General features: G+C 59.9%; 6 protein-coding genes across 6 annotated transcripts; 4 read left to right on the top strand and 2 right to left on the bottom strand.

Moving 5' to 3' along the window:
- Positions 1–49: 49 nt before the first annotated feature.
- SPRG_15065 (hypothetical protein) lies at positions 50–2,015 on the top strand. Its single transcript, XM_012354156.1, has 6 exons — positions 50–489; positions 536–861; positions 907–1,185; positions 1,225–1,527; positions 1,585–1,826; positions 1,877–2,015. Exons 1-6 carry the CDS (start codon positions 129–131, stop codon positions 2,007–2,009), a joined length of 1,644 nt encoding a protein of 547 aa, XP_012209546.1. The 5' UTR covers positions 50–128; the 3' UTR covers positions 2,010–2,015.
- Positions 2,016–2,503: 488 nt separating this feature from the next.
- Positions 2,504–5,065, top strand: SPRG_15064 (hypothetical protein; the record flags this gene model as incomplete). Its single annotated transcript, XM_012354155.1, has 1 exon — positions 2,504–5,065. The coding sequence occupies one exon, from the start codon at positions 2,504–2,506 to the stop codon at positions 5,063–5,065; it is 2,562 nt and encodes an 853-aa protein (XP_012209545.1).
- Positions 5,066–5,791: 726 nt separating this feature from the next.
- SPRG_15063 (hypothetical protein) lies at positions 5,792–8,982 on the bottom strand (the record flags this gene model as incomplete). Its single annotated transcript, XM_012354154.1, has 10 exons — positions 8,471–8,982; positions 8,332–8,424; positions 8,204–8,287; positions 8,050–8,160; positions 7,456–8,009; positions 7,226–7,406; positions 6,987–7,167; positions 6,663–6,937; positions 6,024–6,614; positions 5,792–5,977 (listed from the first exon to the last, which is right to left on the bottom strand). The coding sequence occupies exons 1-10, from the start codon at positions 8,960–8,962 to the stop codon at positions 5,792–5,794; spliced, it is 2,748 nt and encodes a 915-aa protein (XP_012209544.1). The 5' UTR covers positions 8,963–8,982.
- A 1,594-nt stretch (positions 8,983–10,576) lies between these two features.
- Positions 10,577–14,639, top strand: SPRG_15062 (hypothetical protein; the record flags this gene model as incomplete). The annotated part of the gene is made up of 16 exons (XM_012354153.1): positions 10,577–10,631; positions 10,674–10,871; positions 10,914–11,018; positions 11,071–11,169; positions 11,428–11,526; positions 11,577–11,729; positions 11,771–11,869; positions 12,189–12,393; positions 12,437–12,525; positions 12,581–12,730; positions 12,787–12,999; positions 13,047–13,354; positions 13,401–13,774; positions 13,816–13,937; positions 13,985–14,243; positions 14,287–14,639. The coding sequence occupies exons 1-16, from the start codon at positions 10,590–10,592 to the stop codon at positions 14,637–14,639; spliced, it is 2,868 nt and encodes a 955-aa protein (XP_012209543.1). The 5' UTR covers positions 10,577–10,589.
- A 483-nt stretch (positions 14,640–15,122) lies between these two features.
- SPRG_15061 (hypothetical protein) lies at positions 15,123–16,434 on the top strand (the record flags this gene model as incomplete). Its single annotated transcript, XM_012354152.1, has 5 exons — positions 15,123–15,211; positions 15,256–15,437; positions 15,491–15,563; positions 15,604–16,082; positions 16,127–16,434. 5 exons carry the CDS (start codon positions 15,123–15,125, stop codon positions 16,432–16,434), a joined length of 1,131 nt encoding a protein of 376 aa, XP_012209542.1.
- A 219-nt stretch (positions 16,435–16,653) lies between these two features.
- Positions 16,654–17,292, bottom strand: SPRG_15060 (hypothetical protein). The gene is made up of 4 exons (XM_012354151.1): positions 17,255–17,292; positions 17,091–17,206; positions 16,966–17,044; positions 16,654–16,913 (listed from the first exon to the last, which is right to left on the bottom strand). The coding sequence occupies exons 1-4, from the start codon at positions 17,255–17,257 to the stop codon at positions 16,680–16,682; spliced, it is 432 nt and encodes a 143-aa protein (XP_012209541.1). The 5' UTR covers positions 17,258–17,292; the 3' UTR covers positions 16,654–16,679.

Genomic DNA, 17,292 nt, shown 5'->3' with positions numbered 1-17,292 from the left:
GGCATAAACAGGTCGATTTGTGTAGCGACGGGTCTTGGTCGTGGGTTAATAATCTGCTGGCCTTTGATTCGCTCAAAGAAAAAAGGCCTGCGACACGCCATCGCGATCTTTCTGCGACCTTTGGAAAAATGAAGGACGTGCTCGCGGAGGCGAAGCGGCTCATGGCCCTCGGGGCCGCCGACGCCCACCGCCCGTACGAGCACCTCTATGAGGCACGCCAGCAGCTCCTCGCGGCGACTGCGCAGACGCCGCAAGACCAGCTGCTGCGGCTCTCGCTCCTCGGGCAGATTGCCATGGCCGTCGAAGAGCCCCACGAAGCGCAGCCGTGCTTGGAGAAGGCGCTCGCGGTGCTACCAGCGAGCGCACCGCTGCTCGCCTTTGTGGGTAGCCTCGCGCCGGATGCAGCAGCGTCGACGGTACCGAACGCGCTGCCGCCACCGTCGCATCTCGTACCCGCCAACATCAACGTCGACCTCGTCGATGTCGTCGGTACATATCCCCACGCTCCGCATCGCATGCTAAGCGGGTGAGGTAGAGCTGCTCAACCAGCTCGGTATTCTGTGGTGCCATCGCTCGCAGCACGCCAAGGCGCTGAGCTACTTGGCGACCGCCGACGCGCTCTGTGCGACGGACGCTGACACGGACGCGCCGCTCGGGACCGCGCACACGCACACCATGTTCTACCTCGCGCAGGTGTATGGCCACGTCGGTGACGCCGCGACGTCGGCGCACTACTGTCAGCAGACGCTTCGCCGCCAGTTGCAAGCGTCGGGCCCGCTCACCGACGAGCTCCCGCCCGACTGGGTCAAGAATTGCCTCGGGCTCGCCACCTTTTACACGACCACGCACGCCCCTGCGGCCGTAAGTCGCGTTCTTTTCTATCAACTTGATACATACGACATGTAGGCCATCGAATGTGTCTTGGCTTGCAAGCACGCGACGCCACAAAACGACGATATCGACGATGACCTCCGAGGCCGCATCGCGCTCGTCGAAGCCAAGATCTACTTGGACGTTCTGCAGCGCCCGCCAACGGTGCTTGCACCGCCGCCGCCGCCGCTCTTTCCGAGTTTGCCGCACCCGGCGAGCGCGAACGACCTCTGGCCGCTCATGTCGCCGCTCACGTCATTGGACGACGCCCGGCCGCTCTTCAAGCGAGCGATGGCCTGCCTCGACGTTGCCAAGGTAAGGATCCATCCTTGAATACCATACAATGGGGCGTAGGAAGTCTTTGTTTTGGACGGACACGTGACCGACCACATCCGGGTCCTGCAGCTGCAGAGCAGCGCGTACGCCCGGCTCTTGCCGTACGAGCCCGATCGGAAGCGGCAGATGGCCATGCTCACGCGGCGCCTGAGCTACCTCACGCCGCTCCTCTTCCATCCCGACGGCTCGGACGCAGTCGACCTCAACCGCAACGCGTTCGGGTACCTCGTGCAGGAGCTGCTCTTTGAAGCTGCCGACGTCTACGGCGCGCTCCACGACCTCAAGTGCTTGCACCTCTCGAAAGCCTACGCGCAAACCAACGTACAGGATTCATCTATCCATTGTGATGTATCGATCTATCCAATAATGGATGGATAGAGCTACGGCCAAGATGGGATCCGATGCTACACGCGGTTTCTGCAGCTCTACTACTTTCAGCAAGGTACAGACGCCCGCAGCGAGATTGACGTGCCGCTGCCGCGCCCGCTGCGTCGCCCGACGCACCTCAGCAGCGACGAGGACCTCCTCCCGTTCTTCACCGGCGTCTTTTACTTGGCGCGACTGTACGGCAAACTCCAGTTCCTCGATACTGCAGCAACCGTCCATGCGTGGTCGGAGAGGTAGTTATGAGGATGACATGTATGGCGACTGAGGCGTCGCCTGGTTGTAGCTTGCGCCTGCATGAATACGTCGTGGCCCTCACCGCTTCGGCGACGTGCTTCCAAGCCGAGCGCGCGATCTCGCTCGAGATGACGCAGCTGCTGCCCGAGAAGATCAACCGCGCACACTTTGGCTCTCGCTAGCAACTCCATAAATATACATGTGAGAACTTATTCGAGCACCGGGTGCTGACGTGGCAGGCTGCCAGGAGCAGGACCGTTGCGACCTTCGACCGTGCGAACACGAGGCAGGGGGTTGGGCCTATCGAGTAGGTTGAGCCTATCGTAAGGTTGACAAGCTCATAGAAGCGCCCTGCGATGCGCTCTCCAACCACGCGCGCGTGTGCTGCGACGAGCGCCAGCGCGTTCTTGGGTCTTGCGCAGGCTGGCTGGCCGGCCATGCGCACAGAGCAAGGCTTCCACTTCGTCGCGCGATGGCGTCAGCACGCACGTGCGTCCAGATTTATCCGGATGTCTGACGTGGCACGCGTTAAAGCTTGTGTTTTGTATGGCAAAAGTAGGGCTAGGTGTGTCCGACGAATGGCTGGCTGGCAAAAGTGTCGAGCGTCCGGATAAAAGTCGATAGATTGAAAGATGGAGGGCACTGTCCGATTTGTTGGGTCGAGGGCAAGGCGGACATGACTGTAGCAGCGTACGAAGCCGCGCTGTGGCCGCTGCGTCGCACCAGCCAGCATGTGCTCGTGGGCACGCTTCGGTGCGGCCTCACGTCTGCGACGACGGCGGCCGTGGGCCGCGCTCCCTTCTCCGTCGCCGACGTCGCCGCGTGGTCGACATTGCTGCCCGAGATCCTCGACAAAGCAGCGACCGCGCTCTGCCTCCAGGCCTCGCCCGCCATGGCATTGGACGTCGTCGAGTCCCATTTCAGCGTCGCCAGCGTCGGTACCAGCAACGACGTGACGCCGGCGATGGACGCAGGAGCCATCGGCACGCTTCTTGTCGTGCTGCCATCGGCGTACACCGGTGGCTCGCTTGCGTGGACGCTCGGCGCGACGACGACGACGCTCGAGCCAACGACAGAGGTGTGCTACGCCGTTGTACCGCTCGGTGCGGTGTCGGTGTCGGCGCCGATCACGTCCGGCACCCGGCTCGTCCTTGTGTTTGACATTGTGCGCCGGCATCCGAGCACGCGTGCGATCTTGCTCTCGAGCCGCGAGGGCATGCTCGCCGAGCTGACGCGCATTGCGTCGACGCCAATGCTCCAGGACCAGCGCATTGCGCACGTCCTCACGGATCCGGTCCTCGCATTCGAGACGCTCGGCCCCGCTGACGCTGCCATCGTCGACGTGCTTCTGGCCACGCAGCGCTTCGACGTCGCCCTCGTTGAAGTCGAAGTATTCATCCGCAGCTGCCACCCGCACCCGTCGTGTAAGATCCCCGACGTGGTCGTCACCAGCCTTGTCGGGAAAGGTGCCCATCGCTTCCTTGGGGACGAGACCGAGTCGATCTTCGAACCAAAGGTCGCGCTCCTCTTTTGGCCAACGCAGTACCGCGCCGGCATTGTCGGCTTGGCCGCCGCGGTGCTAAGCGCCGAGCCCACATCTTCTTCGTATCTCGGTCTCGGTAGCGTCCGCGACCTCCTTCTCGGCACATTGGGCATCTTCGCGCGCGCCGTGCTACCTGCAAGCGAAGAGCATCGTCCGTTCGCCTTTCTGCCGCATCTATGTCATCGCCTCTTGGCGTATGGCGATACCGATCTCATCGACGTCTTTGTCTCGGATGTACTCGGGTCGGCGCTCCGGTACTACTCGCCGCCAAGTCTGACGACGCTCGCGGAGCTCGTCCGCATCTGCTTGACGTCGCAGGGATGGCATCGGCTCGGTGGCGCCGTCCAGCGACTCGTGGCTCGCTGGGCTGAGCGCAACAGCTGGCTGGACCTGCCGAGAGCGTGCCAGCTTCTCGCAAGCTTCGCCGGGGTCACCAACGACCCGCTCTGCGCTGCCCTCGACGTCCCGTTCGTCGGCGAATGCATGAAAGTGTGTTTTGATGTCATCTGCACGCGTCCGGCCAACGAACTCTACACTTCGCGAGATGTTGGCGCGAGCTGCATCCTCTTGGATATGTACCTCGATGCGCTCACGACCTCCACCACCGGCAACGCGCATGCAAAGGCCAACTGGCTCGATGGCCGCGTACCGCTACCGGTCATTGCGATCATCGACGACTACCTCTACGTGCGCCAACACCGCGTCTCCACGTTGCTTCGGCAGTGCACCTCCGACGTCGATACGCTTCGATGGGTGCCGGCGGCCGTGCTGCAAGCGCTCAAGTTGAAGCCAGCGTTGGCCGTCGAGGTATACGTGGACGCTATCGTGTCGGCCCTCGACACTGCCGCCGCGCGCAGCGACGGGATCGGGCGAACCTACCGCTACCATCTGGACCCAAACAACCTCCGCGACATCCTCTCGTGTACGACCCATCGCTGCAGTCGACGACTCCTCGACGCCTACTTCGCAGTCGGCGGCGTGGCGACCGTCCATGTCGTCTTCGAGCTTGTTCAGCGTCAAGTGCTCGCGCCATCCAGGCACGATATTGTCGCTGGGTGGGCGCTATCCGTCGCGCGGGTGCTCATCGCCAGCGACTACCGAAACGACGTGCGCGCAGTTGTGGCTGTGACCTTGACCAAGCTTCTTGCGATCGTGGCCCCCGAGGCGGTGGCAGGGTTCCTCACGTCGTGGGCGGCAGCTCTTCCGGCGACGCTTCGCGCGCACCGGGACCATTTGTACGCCGCTTTGGAGCAGCTGCATGCTCTACTCGACGCCAAGCACCGCCCCATTTTCGTGCAACTGGCGGCTATGTGTCAGGACGCACTCGTTGCGGGCGGCGCGCTGGACCCGATACCCGACTTGCCCGACTTTGTCTACGATGACATTCCGGTCGACCGCCTCCACTGCCGCCACTGCGCGGCGTTTGCCGCCTTTTTGGCCGACGGCGCCAAGACCAAGATCAACGCGTTGCATTTCGTCTGCCGTCTCATGCACAACATCATCGACGCCAACGCTGATCGACTCGAGAAGGACCGTCGACGAGTCGTCACCAAGGTGCCCCAACCAGGGCACGCCACGCTGCGCGACCTTACTTTGCACCGCCAGCAGCAAAGTCAACGCGCCGCTGATCGCAAGATGGTGACGGCGCTCCGGGCGTGGATCGCTGGACCCTCGACCGGTGTCACCATCGCGTGATGGACGAGGGCACAACTGGCTGGTCGCTCAAGGTCAATTTCAGTCGTCAAGGGAGGGTTAGATTGAGATTGACCTAAATGTGCATTTTCGATTTCATGTTGCGCTCTAGCAAGCTCTCAAGAGCACGGTGAACGCATTCCGGCATTTGCTTCACACCACGTGTGGTAGAGTCATCGGTGGCACGCGACACGTGGTCCAAAAGCGACCCCGTGACCGTACTAGACAGCGTAGTCGACTGTCGTTCTGGACTGCCCCAAATGAACTGTGTGCAAATAAATATGGCTAAATATGGTTATTAATGGCATGCGCCAATACTAAAAACGCGTCGACGCCTATCTCGTGCTCTCCACCTCGCACGAGCACCTACGATGCAGCGTTCTGCTTCTTAAAAAGTCTTCTATCAATGGACCACGCTGCAGCGATTTCACTTTTCAACGCAAATCGCGATCGCAAACGCCTGGCCCCACCGACGCTGCCGTTGCATCGCACGGGATTGGTCCAAATTCAAATGTAAAGCACCAATCAAACAATTTTCAGAAACAATAATATTGCATACAGTTCACATCGTCATTTAAAAAACACGTCCCATCGTCCTCGTCACCACCACTTGCGTCACCTGCCGTCGTCTCGTTTTCCTAGTCCTTATTTCTATAACAAAGAAACAGATTGCACACAATAACCATAGACGACTAGACACAATATTCTATAGAAGTGGCGACTGGTGTATTAAAACGTCTTGACAATCACCTGCGTCTCGCGGTCGTACGTGTAGCCGTTCTGCGTGAACGCTTGCGAGTCGTAGAACGCACTGAGGTCCACAATCCCGAGCGCGCGGGCCTTTGCTAGGACGTCGGCGCACGTCACTTGTAGCGACGTGAGGCCCGTCGGCGCCTTGCGCTTCTCTTGCCGCAGCTACATCCATAGATTTGTATCAGGATAGTATCAACCCACAGCGTACCTGGTGGTAGGTGTACGCGGCCTGGAAGAGCTCTTGGACGATGTGCATGAGCACGACTGTGTTGTCTTGCTGGTAGCTCAGGTACGACGCAAAGAGCTTGCGCCACTGCCGCTTGAACGTGAACTTCTGCGCTTCGCAGAGCGAGTTGGTCATGACGCGGATCGCCATGTCAAGGTCGTCGTTGCAGACGGCGTCGCGGAGATGCATGCGCGCGTACGCCTCGGACATGCGGAAGAGCGACTCGATGTGCCGGACCGCGATCGGCACCGCGCCCGTGTGCTGCGACGCCTTGCGCAGCTGCGCGTAAAACGTCTCGATCTTGCGCGTGTCGAGACTCGAACTCACGGTCGGGTTGACGTACGACCGCGCGTAGACAATGTACTTGCGCAACATCTCTTGGTCGAGCGTCTCTTCGTCCGTCGTCGTCGAGAGCGACGGGGTTTCCTTGCGCTTGCGCTGGCTCGGCCCCTCGTCGTCGTCCTCGTCATGGTTTTGGTCCTCGGTCGGGTCTTGGACAGGCTGGTTGGACTTGATGTGGCTCGAAATCACAAAGTTGGCGAGTCGTTCGTCTTGGACCGGGTCGACCTTGTCCTAAATACATGTTGTGTCAGCTTCCTACGGGCAGGACAGGGCACGGACCTGCACGACGCAGAGCACATCAAAGCGCTGCAGAATCGGGTCCGTGAGCTCCACGTTCTCGGCAAACGTCCGCGTTGCATTGTACCGGCCGCCGATCGGGTTGGCAGCGGCGATGACGGCGCAGCGGGCTTGCAGCGACGTGACAATGCCGGCTTTCGAGATAGAGATCGTCTGCTGCTCCATGGCTTCGTGGATACTCGTGCGATCTTGCTCGTTCATCTTGTCAAACTCATCAATGAGGCACACGCCCTTGTCGGCCAGCACGAGCGCGCCACCTAGCACACACCACTTTTATCTTCTAAACTATCGAGTGGATCCATGTACCTTGCAGAACCCACTCTTTTGTGACGGGGTCCTTGGAGACACCGGCGGTCAAACCGACAGCCGACGCACCCTTGCCCGTCGTGTACACAGCCCGGGGCGCGGTCGTGTTGACAAACTTGAGAAACTGCGATTTCGCCGTGCCCGGGTCACCGACCATGAGGATGTTGAGGTCGCCACGGACCTAATTCGCAGAAAACATCACACAATGACAACCCCCAGGCGTGGTGTCGAGGCCGTACGCGCGAGTTTTTGATGAATTTCGGTTTCCCGCCAAAGAGCGAGAGGCACAGCGCCGTCTTGACGTGCTCGTGGCCGTAAATGGACGGCGCGATCGACCGAATGAGCAGCGGACCAATGTCGGGGCGCTTGCTCAGCGCCAGAATGCGCTTCTTGTCCTCGACCGTGAGTACAGTCGTGTTGCTACATGCGAGACTCGTCAAGTCCATGAAAAGCGAACTGATTTGCATACCCTTCGGCCGTGCGCTCAATGTGATTGGCCTCGATGACGGTGCGAAAGACGGGGAAGCCATCGCGAATGCCTTGGTTTGGGTCGGGCGCGTTGGTGTAGACGCCCGTAATCGCTACTTCGTCGCCCGGCCGCGCGCGGTCAATGAGGTCGGCGAGGAGAATGACCTCCTTGGAGCGCGGCACGCGGCCCGGCGGGACGCTCCCGGGGCTCTCTTGCAACGTTAGCTTTTGGTAGTTGCGGTACACGGTCTGCGCCGTGTTGAGCGAGAACGGCCCCTTGCTCTGGCACTCGGGGCACGCGTTGAGCGAGAGCTCCGACGACTTGCTCTGCGTGAACGGGCCCAGGACCGCGCCGCACGCGTTGCAGTTGAACTTGACGAGCTGCAGCTGCGGGAACACCGACGTCCGGCGCGTCACGACGCCCGAGACCTTGATCAAGAAGTTGAGATGCGCGGTGCGCAGGTCGCGGATCTTCTCCGTGCCCGGGAGGTCGAGAATCCGAACGTAAATCTCCTTGTGGATCGTGTCGTAGTACGGGAAGAGCGCCATGACGACCTAGCACCGCCTGAGCGGACGATGGTCATGGGCTTTCTACCTCGCGGGCGACTTCGTCGAGGATCGTGAGCATGTCTTTGGGCGCTTCGACGATCCACGCGGCAAAGATCGACATGCTCTGGATGATGTCGCCGATTTCAATCTCCAAGCTCTAGACGCCATGAGCACGACGACGATGGCGGATGCGAGCGTACTTGCTCGTTGCGCTGGGCCATCTTGACGATCTTCTGGTGGTACACGAGCGAGTTGTTCTGCGTAAACGTGTTGAGAAAGTGGCGCTACAGACGCATGAGCCTCCACATGGGGTCGATTCCCCACGTACGAAGCGTCGCTTGATCTCGTTGCGCGGCCGCTCGGCCGCGATGAACTCGCGCAGTGGCACGTCAAAGTGCTCCAAGTTGATAAGCTCTTCTTCCTACAGAAATACCTGAGCATGGAAGCGCATGGCATGACATATGCACCGGCACAGCGTCCGCTTCTTGGCCGTCGTCCGGCCGGCGCGAGGTCTGGAGGCGCCGACGATGGGCGTCGTCGCGCTCGGTTTCTTGGTCTTCGATAAGCGCCATCTGCAGTCGTCCTTCGCGCGCATCGCGCCGGTCGAGCTCTTCCTCGACGCGCCGCCGCGTCTCGTCGTCAATGGCGTCGTAGCGCCGGTCGTCGAGCTGGCCCAGGTCGTACGAGTCGAGCGCGTCCATGCGCTTGTAGTCGCCTTCCGCGTTCTCGATGAGGTCTTCGCCCTCGTCTTCTTCGTCGTCCGAGAAGTAGACGGCCTCGGCCTCCGCGAGCCGCGCTTCCTCTTCGACCTCGTCCATGGCTTCCTCGTCCGGGTCCTGCTCTTCCGCCATCTCGCCCGTCATGTCGACGTCGTCTTCGTCGTCGTCGCTCGCATCACCGCGCCGGAGCCGGCGCCGCTTCCGGTCGCCGCCGTAGTCGCTCCCGCCATCGCTGTCCATGCTCCCGTGGTTTCGCGCCTTGAAAATGGATCAAGGGCCTCTCGTATCCGTATAGCATATCCGCATATTCACATTTATCCGGTTTATCCGGATACGAAGCCTACGCCGTCCATGTGGTTTCCTAAGCGACTTGAATACCTGCTTTTTCCTAAACGACACCAGCTGCAACGTTGCACTAGCAAGAACGACGTCGTCCGCAATGCAACCAGGAACAGAGTAGCTTGCGCCAAATGCAACATGTCTTGACTCCCAAGGCCACGTGTTCGTCGTCTTCTTTGGCTTCCGCCGTCTTCGTCTCTGGGCGGCTTGAAGTTGGCGCTGCAAAACCATTCACCTTGGTAGCCGCATCGCTTCTGCAAGCTTCTAGATACGCTGGTCGACGTGCGACAAGGGCAAACGAGATGGCGTGTGCTGGTCGAAGGCGAGCTTTCGGGTAGCATGCGCCGGCTTCTTCTCTCCCGAGGCCCACGGTGTGCTTGCCGCTGCGTAAATTTCGAACGACGGAGATTCATGCGATAGAGATCGACAGACGACGCCCACCTCTTCTCGTGTCCACTCGCAGTGGGCCGCTGCGTTCTCATCGAAGGCTTCCTCGGGATCCTCCCAGCCTTCCCCGGCCAAAAATTGCATAAATAAAACAAGAAAAGCCGCCACAGTACTCTGCCTACCGTACTGGTACCTGGAACCACTGTGTGTGTCGAGCTTGCGACCGTCGCTGGTGGCCATCTATCACACGCGCGACTGCCTCTTCTGGTGGCACGAACGGCTACAAATGCCCGCGGATTTCCATGAATTCGATCGTGGTGATAGCCCACGCCCTTTCTCAGATGGATTTCCCACGCCATTTCACGCTTTTTTGCAAGCGACATACTTACGTCAAGGTATTGTTCGAGGATTCGGGTAGGAAACCCATTTGGCGGTGTGAAAATGGCGTTTTTCACATTGAAAGCATCCACTGGGCGCTTCCACTGGATCGTCGAATTTGACTGCCGCCGATGAGCAGCCTCCTCCGCGACGCCCGGCGCGGGAACGTGCTCGAGGTCAAGCGCCGCCTTGCGCTCGGCGAGGACGCCGAGCAACTCGACGAGGTACGAGGATCGCGCTGCGCCGACGCTAAGGCGAAGCGTAGGCCGGCGACACGGCCATGGTCAACGCGGCTGCCCACGGCCACCACGACGTAGTCCACGTCCTCCTCGCCCACGGCGCGTCGCCCGAGGCCCAGCGCGAGGTGCGTCCTTCCGGCCATTTGCATGTTGGTCCACGCGCAATGGCTAGGACCGGCCGTCGGCGCTGCTGCGAGCGACGCAGAAGAGCTGCATCGACACGGTCGCGCTCCTCGCGAGCCACAACGCCAACCTCGAGTCGACGTTTCCCGTACGCGATGCATCCGGTTGTGGATCCTTTGACACACTGGTGCATTGCGTAGGACGGCAAGACGGCGCTCCTCTACGCCTGCTTTCACGGCCTCGCGCTCATCGCCAAGGTGCTCCTCGAGCACCACGCAAGCACCGAAGTCGCCGACGACGTCTGTTCTTGGACCCTTTACACTGCACATCGACACGCTATGTAGGCGGGCAACTCGGCCTTGCATTATGCGACCGAGAACGGCAACACCAAGATCGTGCACATGCTTCTGAGCGCGCATGCCCGCACCAACGTCTACAACTACGTACAACGCTCCTCCTCGAGCGAGGCTGACGCGCTGGTTTAGGAACGCAACACGCCACTGCTCATCGCAGCCATCAACGGCCACATCGAGCCCCTTCGTGCGCTGCTCAAGTACGACGCCGACGTCGACTTGCCCAACGACGATGGCTGGACGCCGCTGCTGTGTGCGTGCGACTACGGCCATGTCGACTGTGTCAAGCAGCTGCTGGCCGCGAACGCGACCGTCACCGCTGTCACCTCGGTCTCTCCGATCGTCACATGGTCAAGGGCTGATATCGCGTAGAATGGGTCGACGGCCCTCTTGCTCGCAACGAAGAAGGGCAACACGGACATTGTCCGTGTGCTTCTCGCGCATCCCGAGACGGCATTGAACGCGCGTCTCAACTCGGTACCCTCATCTCCCTTCCTTTGAGAGGAGGATGCTGAGACGATGTTCACAGGGCGGGATGACGGCCGTCATGATCGCGGCTGCCGTCGGCAACGTCAACGTTCTGCAGCAGCTGCTGGATGCCGACGCCGACTTTACGATGACCAACCACGTACATGATCTCGATCGACGACAACCTCTTCGTCGCAGATGCTTGCATTAGGACAACAAGACGGCGCTGCAGCTCGCGACCGAGAAGGGCCACTCGGCCTGCAAGGCCTTGTTGCTCTTACGACAGCAACACCCAGCCTTGTACTTTGCCAAATCCGGGCAGCTTAACCAGCTCATACGCACGCGCAAGGCCCTCAACGACAAGGACGACGTACTCTCGATATGCTTTTCTGCAGGGTTTATCGTCGGTTCAACGTAGACGGGGCGCACGGCGCTCATGCTGGCGGCGGCCGAAGGCCATACGCACATCGTGTCCTACCTGCTTCAGCACAACGTCGCCATCAACGTGCTCGACAATGTACACTTTGAACGATTATAGAAAAAGAGCTAGAGAAGGAATGTGTGTAGAATGGCGCGTCGGCGCTGACGATGGCGACGGGCGACTGCCGCCGCCTCCTCGAGCGCGAGGTCCTTTGCCGCATCGTGCGCGACGGCGACCTCGAGACGTTTGAAGAAATCTTGCAAGACAACCCGGCGCTGGACCTCGAACAAACCGACGAGGTAGCCATCGCGGTTAGGGTTGCGGCCGAACCGGTTCGTAGACAGGCACGACGCTCTTGATGCGCGCCGCGGCCAATGGACACCCCGAGCTCGTCAAGCTCCTTTTGGACCGCAACGCCGACATTGACGCGGCCCAAGCAGTGCGTGTCCGGGCCTTGTGGTCGAGTTCAACGCGGCTGCTGCGTAGGAAGGCAAGACGGCGCTGTCGTTTGCGCTGGAGGCGAGCCACCGCATGTGCATCTTGTACATTGGCAAGGAGCGCGCGTTCCGCGAACGGTACCCGCTGCTGTACCACGCTCGCAGCGGTACGACAATATTGTCATCGACTCGAATATGGACCTGCATCTAGGCAACGTCGAGGCCGCGCGCGCTTGCGTGCTCGACACGCCGGCCAAGATTGACGAGCGCGATCCGGTGCGTGGACGTGCGACCAAGACATGGATGGCATGGAGACTGTAGGATGGCTGGTCGGCGCTCATGTACGCCGCATCCTTTGGCCATGACGCGCTGGTGCAGCTGCTCCTTGAGAACAACGCGCAGATCGGCGGCACGGACAAGGGCGGCAAGACGGCGTTCATGGTCGCCAAGGACAAGGCCGCCTTTGTCAAGCTCATTCTGGAGAAGAACGCGACGGACCTCCGCTTCAACGAAGTCATGTTCAAAGGTACGACGTTATTGTCTACAAAGCATAGACATACCCGATCTAGGCGCAATCGAGTGCGACCCCAAGCTCGGGAAGGAGATCCTCGACGCCTTCTTGGTCGAAGAAGGTCGGTACAGCCTCAGCTTTCGCGACGTACGTTATCTGTGCTTCACCGTCGTATCAATGTATCAATCCTACATGGATCTAGTTGGATCGCATCTATGGCAAGGAGTCGGTCGAGAAGAGTGCGCTCTACTCGATTCTGACGCTCGAGTCGGAAGACGACGCGCAGAACGCGGTCAAAGCGCACTGCCTTCAGCACATCATCATGCGCCGCGTGCTCCAGCTCAAGTGGGAGGTATACTACTTTCCATCTCCATTGTGCACTGGGTAAGGGAATTTCGTTGCAAGTAGTTTTTCGCCCAGCGCATGTACATTGAGCAGTGTCTCGTGTACATTCTGCTGCTGGCGTCGTCGGTCATCTCGGGGTGCATCTACCAGCTGGACGAAGACCCAAACACGACCAACATCTTCTCCCTCACGTTCTGGACCCACGCGCGCGTCACCAAGCGCCCAAGGGGCAACAAGACACACGTCGACGACGAAGGCATCCAGACGTCGTTCATGGTACGCTTCTGCGTCTCGGCAATCGGATTCTGAAAACGACGCACCAGATCTGGTTTGTGTTTGTCGTGTACGTCTTTGTGGCGTACGTGATCGCCCACTTTGGACTCAAGCCCAAGCGGCTCTGGAGCCTCGCGGGCTGGTGTCGCGACGGCACGTATCGCGGCCTCTGCGCGTTTCTCTGGCGCGGCGCGTACGTCGAGCTCAACTGGGGCGACGAGAACATCATGCCTGACGCGCCGCTCTGGAAAGCCTATGCCAAGAAGGTGCTCTTCTTCCACTCGATTTTCTGGACCGGCGTGCTCTGCCTACCTTTCCTCCTCTACCTCGGGTCGCGCACCAACGCCGAGATGACCAAGTACGTACCACATCTGACATCTGGCATCTGACATCGGACAATCCAGTGTCAAGGACCAGTACCAGGCGCTCAACAACATTGTGCTGTGGGGCACGGCCTTTTACTTTTTCTACTGGGAGTACAAAGAGCTCCAAGGCTACGGCCTCCGCAAGTACATGTCCAACGCGGTCAACGCCGTCCAGATCCTGGTGTTCCTCCTCATCATGCTCGTCTACGTGCCGTGCCAGCTCGGCTTCATTCCCGAGTCGGTCGTCGTGCGCGAGTACCAGCTCTGCATGTCTGGCACCATCTGCCTCGCGCTCTGGATCCTCTCGCTGCAGTACCTCGAGGTGCACCCGACCGCCGGGTACCTTCTTCCCATGATGCGCGGCCTCCTCCTCGACAGCGTCCGGTTCTCGATCCTCTACGGCGTCTTTCAAGGTTTCAACTTGATACGTTGCAATATCTCATGTCGACGCTAGTCGGCTTGACGTGCGCGTACTACATTCTGCTGCAAGGCAGCGACGGCTACGAGTCGGTCCTGCACACGTTCATCACGGTGTACTTTGTGCTCTTTGGCCAGATCCAGACCGGACCGATCGATGTACGAGCTGATACATTGCTACTACGTGGTCACGCAACACGGTGCAGGACCTCGCGTCGACGTCGCCCGTGCTCTCGATCTTCTCGAAGGGTCTCCTCATGTTCCACATGGCGATCGCGATCGTGCTCCTTCTCAACGTGCTCATTGCGATGATGAACAACACGCTCGTCGAGGGCCTCGAGAAAGCCAAGCTCGAGGCGCTGGCCAGCTACGCCAACTGCGTCCTCCGGCTCGAACTCAGCCTCGACTCGCGCGAGCGCACCGAGATGATCTACGTCATCAAGCCCAAGTTCCTCCTCGCCAAAGGTACAACTTGGTCGTCGAGCCGACTTGATCATTTTTTAAGTAGAGAATGCAGTGCACCTCGACCGGTCGCTGCAGACCGGGCGCGGCAAGAGCGACGAAGCCAAGCCGCTTTTGGCGCTCAAGAAACCCAAGAAGATGGACGCACACGTGGGCATTCTGAACCCGGCGTTCCACGAGGTTGTGCTCAAGTCGGACTACAAGACAGGCTACGAGCAAAAGGGGTCAGCGACCGAGGATTTCCAGGTTGACATGCGCGCGTCCATTGCCGCGCTCAAGAAAGACCAAGCCGCACAGCTGCAGCAGGTCAAGAGCCAGCTCAGCGACATGGCGCGCGTCCTGCAAGAGCTCCAGACAGCCTCGTCGGTCGAGTCCGGGTCGTCCTCGATTCAAGACTAAAATCTCAATATGAATATATGCACATCTCGTTTTTGAGACAGAGACTCGTCCGTATCCACCTGCACTCACGAGGACGCGTTGCTCTGACGTGGAGGCAAAGGTCCATTGCTTGGAGGTTGCCAGGTCGGATTTCCGGATAAACACACCAATTCGTCCCTTCCAAAAAGATATCGCTGCTTATCCGGAAACATTGCAAATCTAATCACACGCAACTTGAACGATGTGAGCGGCCTTGTGCTACGTCTGTGCGCCCCGCAGCGAGACGACGCAGCTCTGTTTGTATGTGCGCCAGTCACTTTTAGAGACCTCTACCTTTGGTTGCTCGCACCGGTCCTCTCAATACTTGTCGCCAAACTTCAACCTCGACAGTGCCGCATTCAGTATTCAAAGCGTTTTAATGGCTCTTAACGTGCGTGGAATTAGCTGCAGGGGGCCATGCACCGAAAACACCCAACCCAATTGCAGAGTTGCCAGACGCTTGCCATGCGCGTCCTGTACTTGGACCCGATCACGTTTCCGCCGGCCGCGCTCGACGATGCGACGATGCTGCAGCTACGACGCTACCTTCTCGGGTACGCCCATGGCTCCTGCAGCCCATGCACAGGGTGTCGTGTAGGTCGTCCATCGTGCCGATCAGCAGCTGCTTCTTCGTCGACGCGTTCACGCTGACGACCGAGCAAGTGCGCCGGGAGCTGGCAACGTGCGCCAATCGCTGGCTCTTCCTCGACCCAAGCGGCGACAGCGTGACGGTCTCGGCGGTGCCAGGCGAGAGCGTCTTTGTCGACGGCAATATCCTGCGTACGGTCCATGCTCGCTCCATGCTGGCGACGACGTAGGTTGACGCCCTGTAGGTGACGGCGAGAAGCGCACACTGGTCCACGGCAGTCGCATCACGCTCGCAACCACCGCTTCTTTCGAGATTTCGTACGCTCTTCGTGCCTGTGCTATGCTCACGAGGCGCTAGGTACGACTTCTACGAGACTCCCCGCGCCGCCACGCGCTCGCCGGTTGACAGCACGCGAACCCGCCCTGACGTGGTCCTGGATACGCAGGCTGGAGACGTCGACGTTGAGCCAAAAGAGGAGCCAGCGATCTCTGACGTGCCGATGCCGCTGCCCGAGTCGCTTCAGCTGCAGGCACCGACGACACTGGCACCGGTTGCGATTGTGACGCCAACGATCGCAGCCCCACAAGACGGTACGGCACCAGCAGTGCCCAAATGCGTCGCCGCACCAGCTACCAAGCGAGCCGTGCCACTGGCCAGGGACGTTTCGCTACTTCAAACGTCGGCGACCTTGGCGTTCCAGAACACGCGCTTGCCGGACCCGGCACCATGGCCGGACGAGTTGCCAGACCTCTTTAATGGTGGCAACGACCACGACCACGATGACCAACAGGACGCACCGGTGGCCGAAAATCCGCCCCGATCCCACCGCGGACTCGGTCCGTCCTTTCCAGTGACAGCACGCGAGAGGCGGGTCCCACAGACGCTATCGGTGCCCAAGCAGCGTCCGACCGTCGACGCACCGGCGCCACCACGGCGTCGACCAACGCAAAACGACCGATCGGTGGTATCGCGGACCCCATCGGTGGACCCTCCAACGTCCCCACCACGTCGTCGCACGGCTCCGCGTATAGCGACGACCCGATCCGCGTCGACGTTGGAGCCTCCGACATCACCACCGGCACGCACGCGCCTACGCTTGGCTCGTCGGGCATCAACGCCCGCGCCCAAGTCGCCGCCGATCCCGTTCTTGTGCACCGAGAAACGCTGTCACAAAATCGCTACGTTTGAAAACGCCGAGCGCAAATGGAAGTGCGACGCGCATCGCCCGCCCCCAACCCCCCACACCCCCAAGCCAACTACGTTCACAATCCTCGAGTCGGTAATCGTCTAGCGAGGCTTTGAAGCTATCTATCTATCTATCTATCTATCTATCTATCTATCTATCTATCTATCTATCTATCTATCTATCTATCTATCTATCGATTTCGGAGGTGGATCGCAAAGGATGTCGTGCAAGCGTGTATATTATGGGTCTAGCAAAACATGTAGATGGACTTGGTGTCGCCGCCCGACCGCGTCATGCGGGCCGCGCGCTTCGAGCCCGCGATCTGCTGCACGCGGAGCGTGTCCCAGGGGCTGTAGAGCACGACGCTCTTGAGGTTCTCGGCGTCGGCCTCGTCCGTCGCGCCCATCGCGTTGAGCACTTCGGCGTAGAACGGGCCCAGCGACGGCGGCGCGTACCAAAACACTTGGTGGACACCGCGGATCTAACGCAGATGGTCAGCGGTTCGATCCTCCGCGAAGCACGACGCAAGATACCCGGTACTGCTTGTAAAAGTGAAAGCGCTCCGACATCAAAAACACATTGATGCGGCCATGGAAGAAATGGTTGCGGGCGCTAGACACAAGTGATACATCAACAACCGCGGGGGCGACGAGCGTACCGCGAGATCTGCGCGTCGGTCGAGTACTCGGAGATCGCGACAACGTTGATGAGCTTCTTGTGCTCGGCAAAGAGGTTGCGGACGCGTACAAAGTCAAAGTACGACGGCACGAAAATCTAGTTGCAATCTCAACCTCAAACCTCAAATTCAAAAAAAGGACGTACCATCGTGTGTTTGGTCGGGTGGTCGAGCAGCGGCTGCA

This window comes from Saprolegnia parasitica, assembly GCF_000151545.1.
Source record: "Saprolegnia parasitica CBS 223.65 unplaced genomic scaffold supercont2.148, whole genome shotgun sequence".
Taxonomy (NCBI): domain Eukaryota; phylum Oomycota; class Saprolegniomycetes; order Saprolegniales; family Saprolegniaceae; genus Saprolegnia; species Saprolegnia parasitica.
This window is presented reverse-complemented; position numbering and strand designations above follow the sequence as displayed.

Coding starts and splice junctions, on each gene's coding strand:
- SPRG_15065 (XM_012354156.1), top strand. CDS start 129: ATGAAGGACGTGCTCGCGGAGGCGAAGCGGCTCATGGCCCTCGGGGCC. Junction 490..535: donor CGACCTCGTCGATGTCGTCG/GTACATATCCCC, acceptor CGGGTGAGGTAG/AGCTGCTCAACCAGCTCGGT. Junction 1,186..1,224: donor CCTGCCTCGACGTTGCCAAG/GTAAGGATCCAT, acceptor AATGGGGCGTAG/GAAGTCTTTGTTTTGGACGG.
- SPRG_15060 (XM_012354151.1), bottom strand. Junction 17,045..17,090: donor ACCGACGCGCAGATCTCGCG/GTACGCTCGTCG, acceptor ACTTGTGTCTAG/CGCCCGCAACCATTTCTTCC. Junction 16,914..16,965: donor ACTTTTACAAGCAGTACCGG/GTATCTTGCGTC, acceptor CATCTGCGTTAG/ATCCGCGGTGTCCACCAAGT.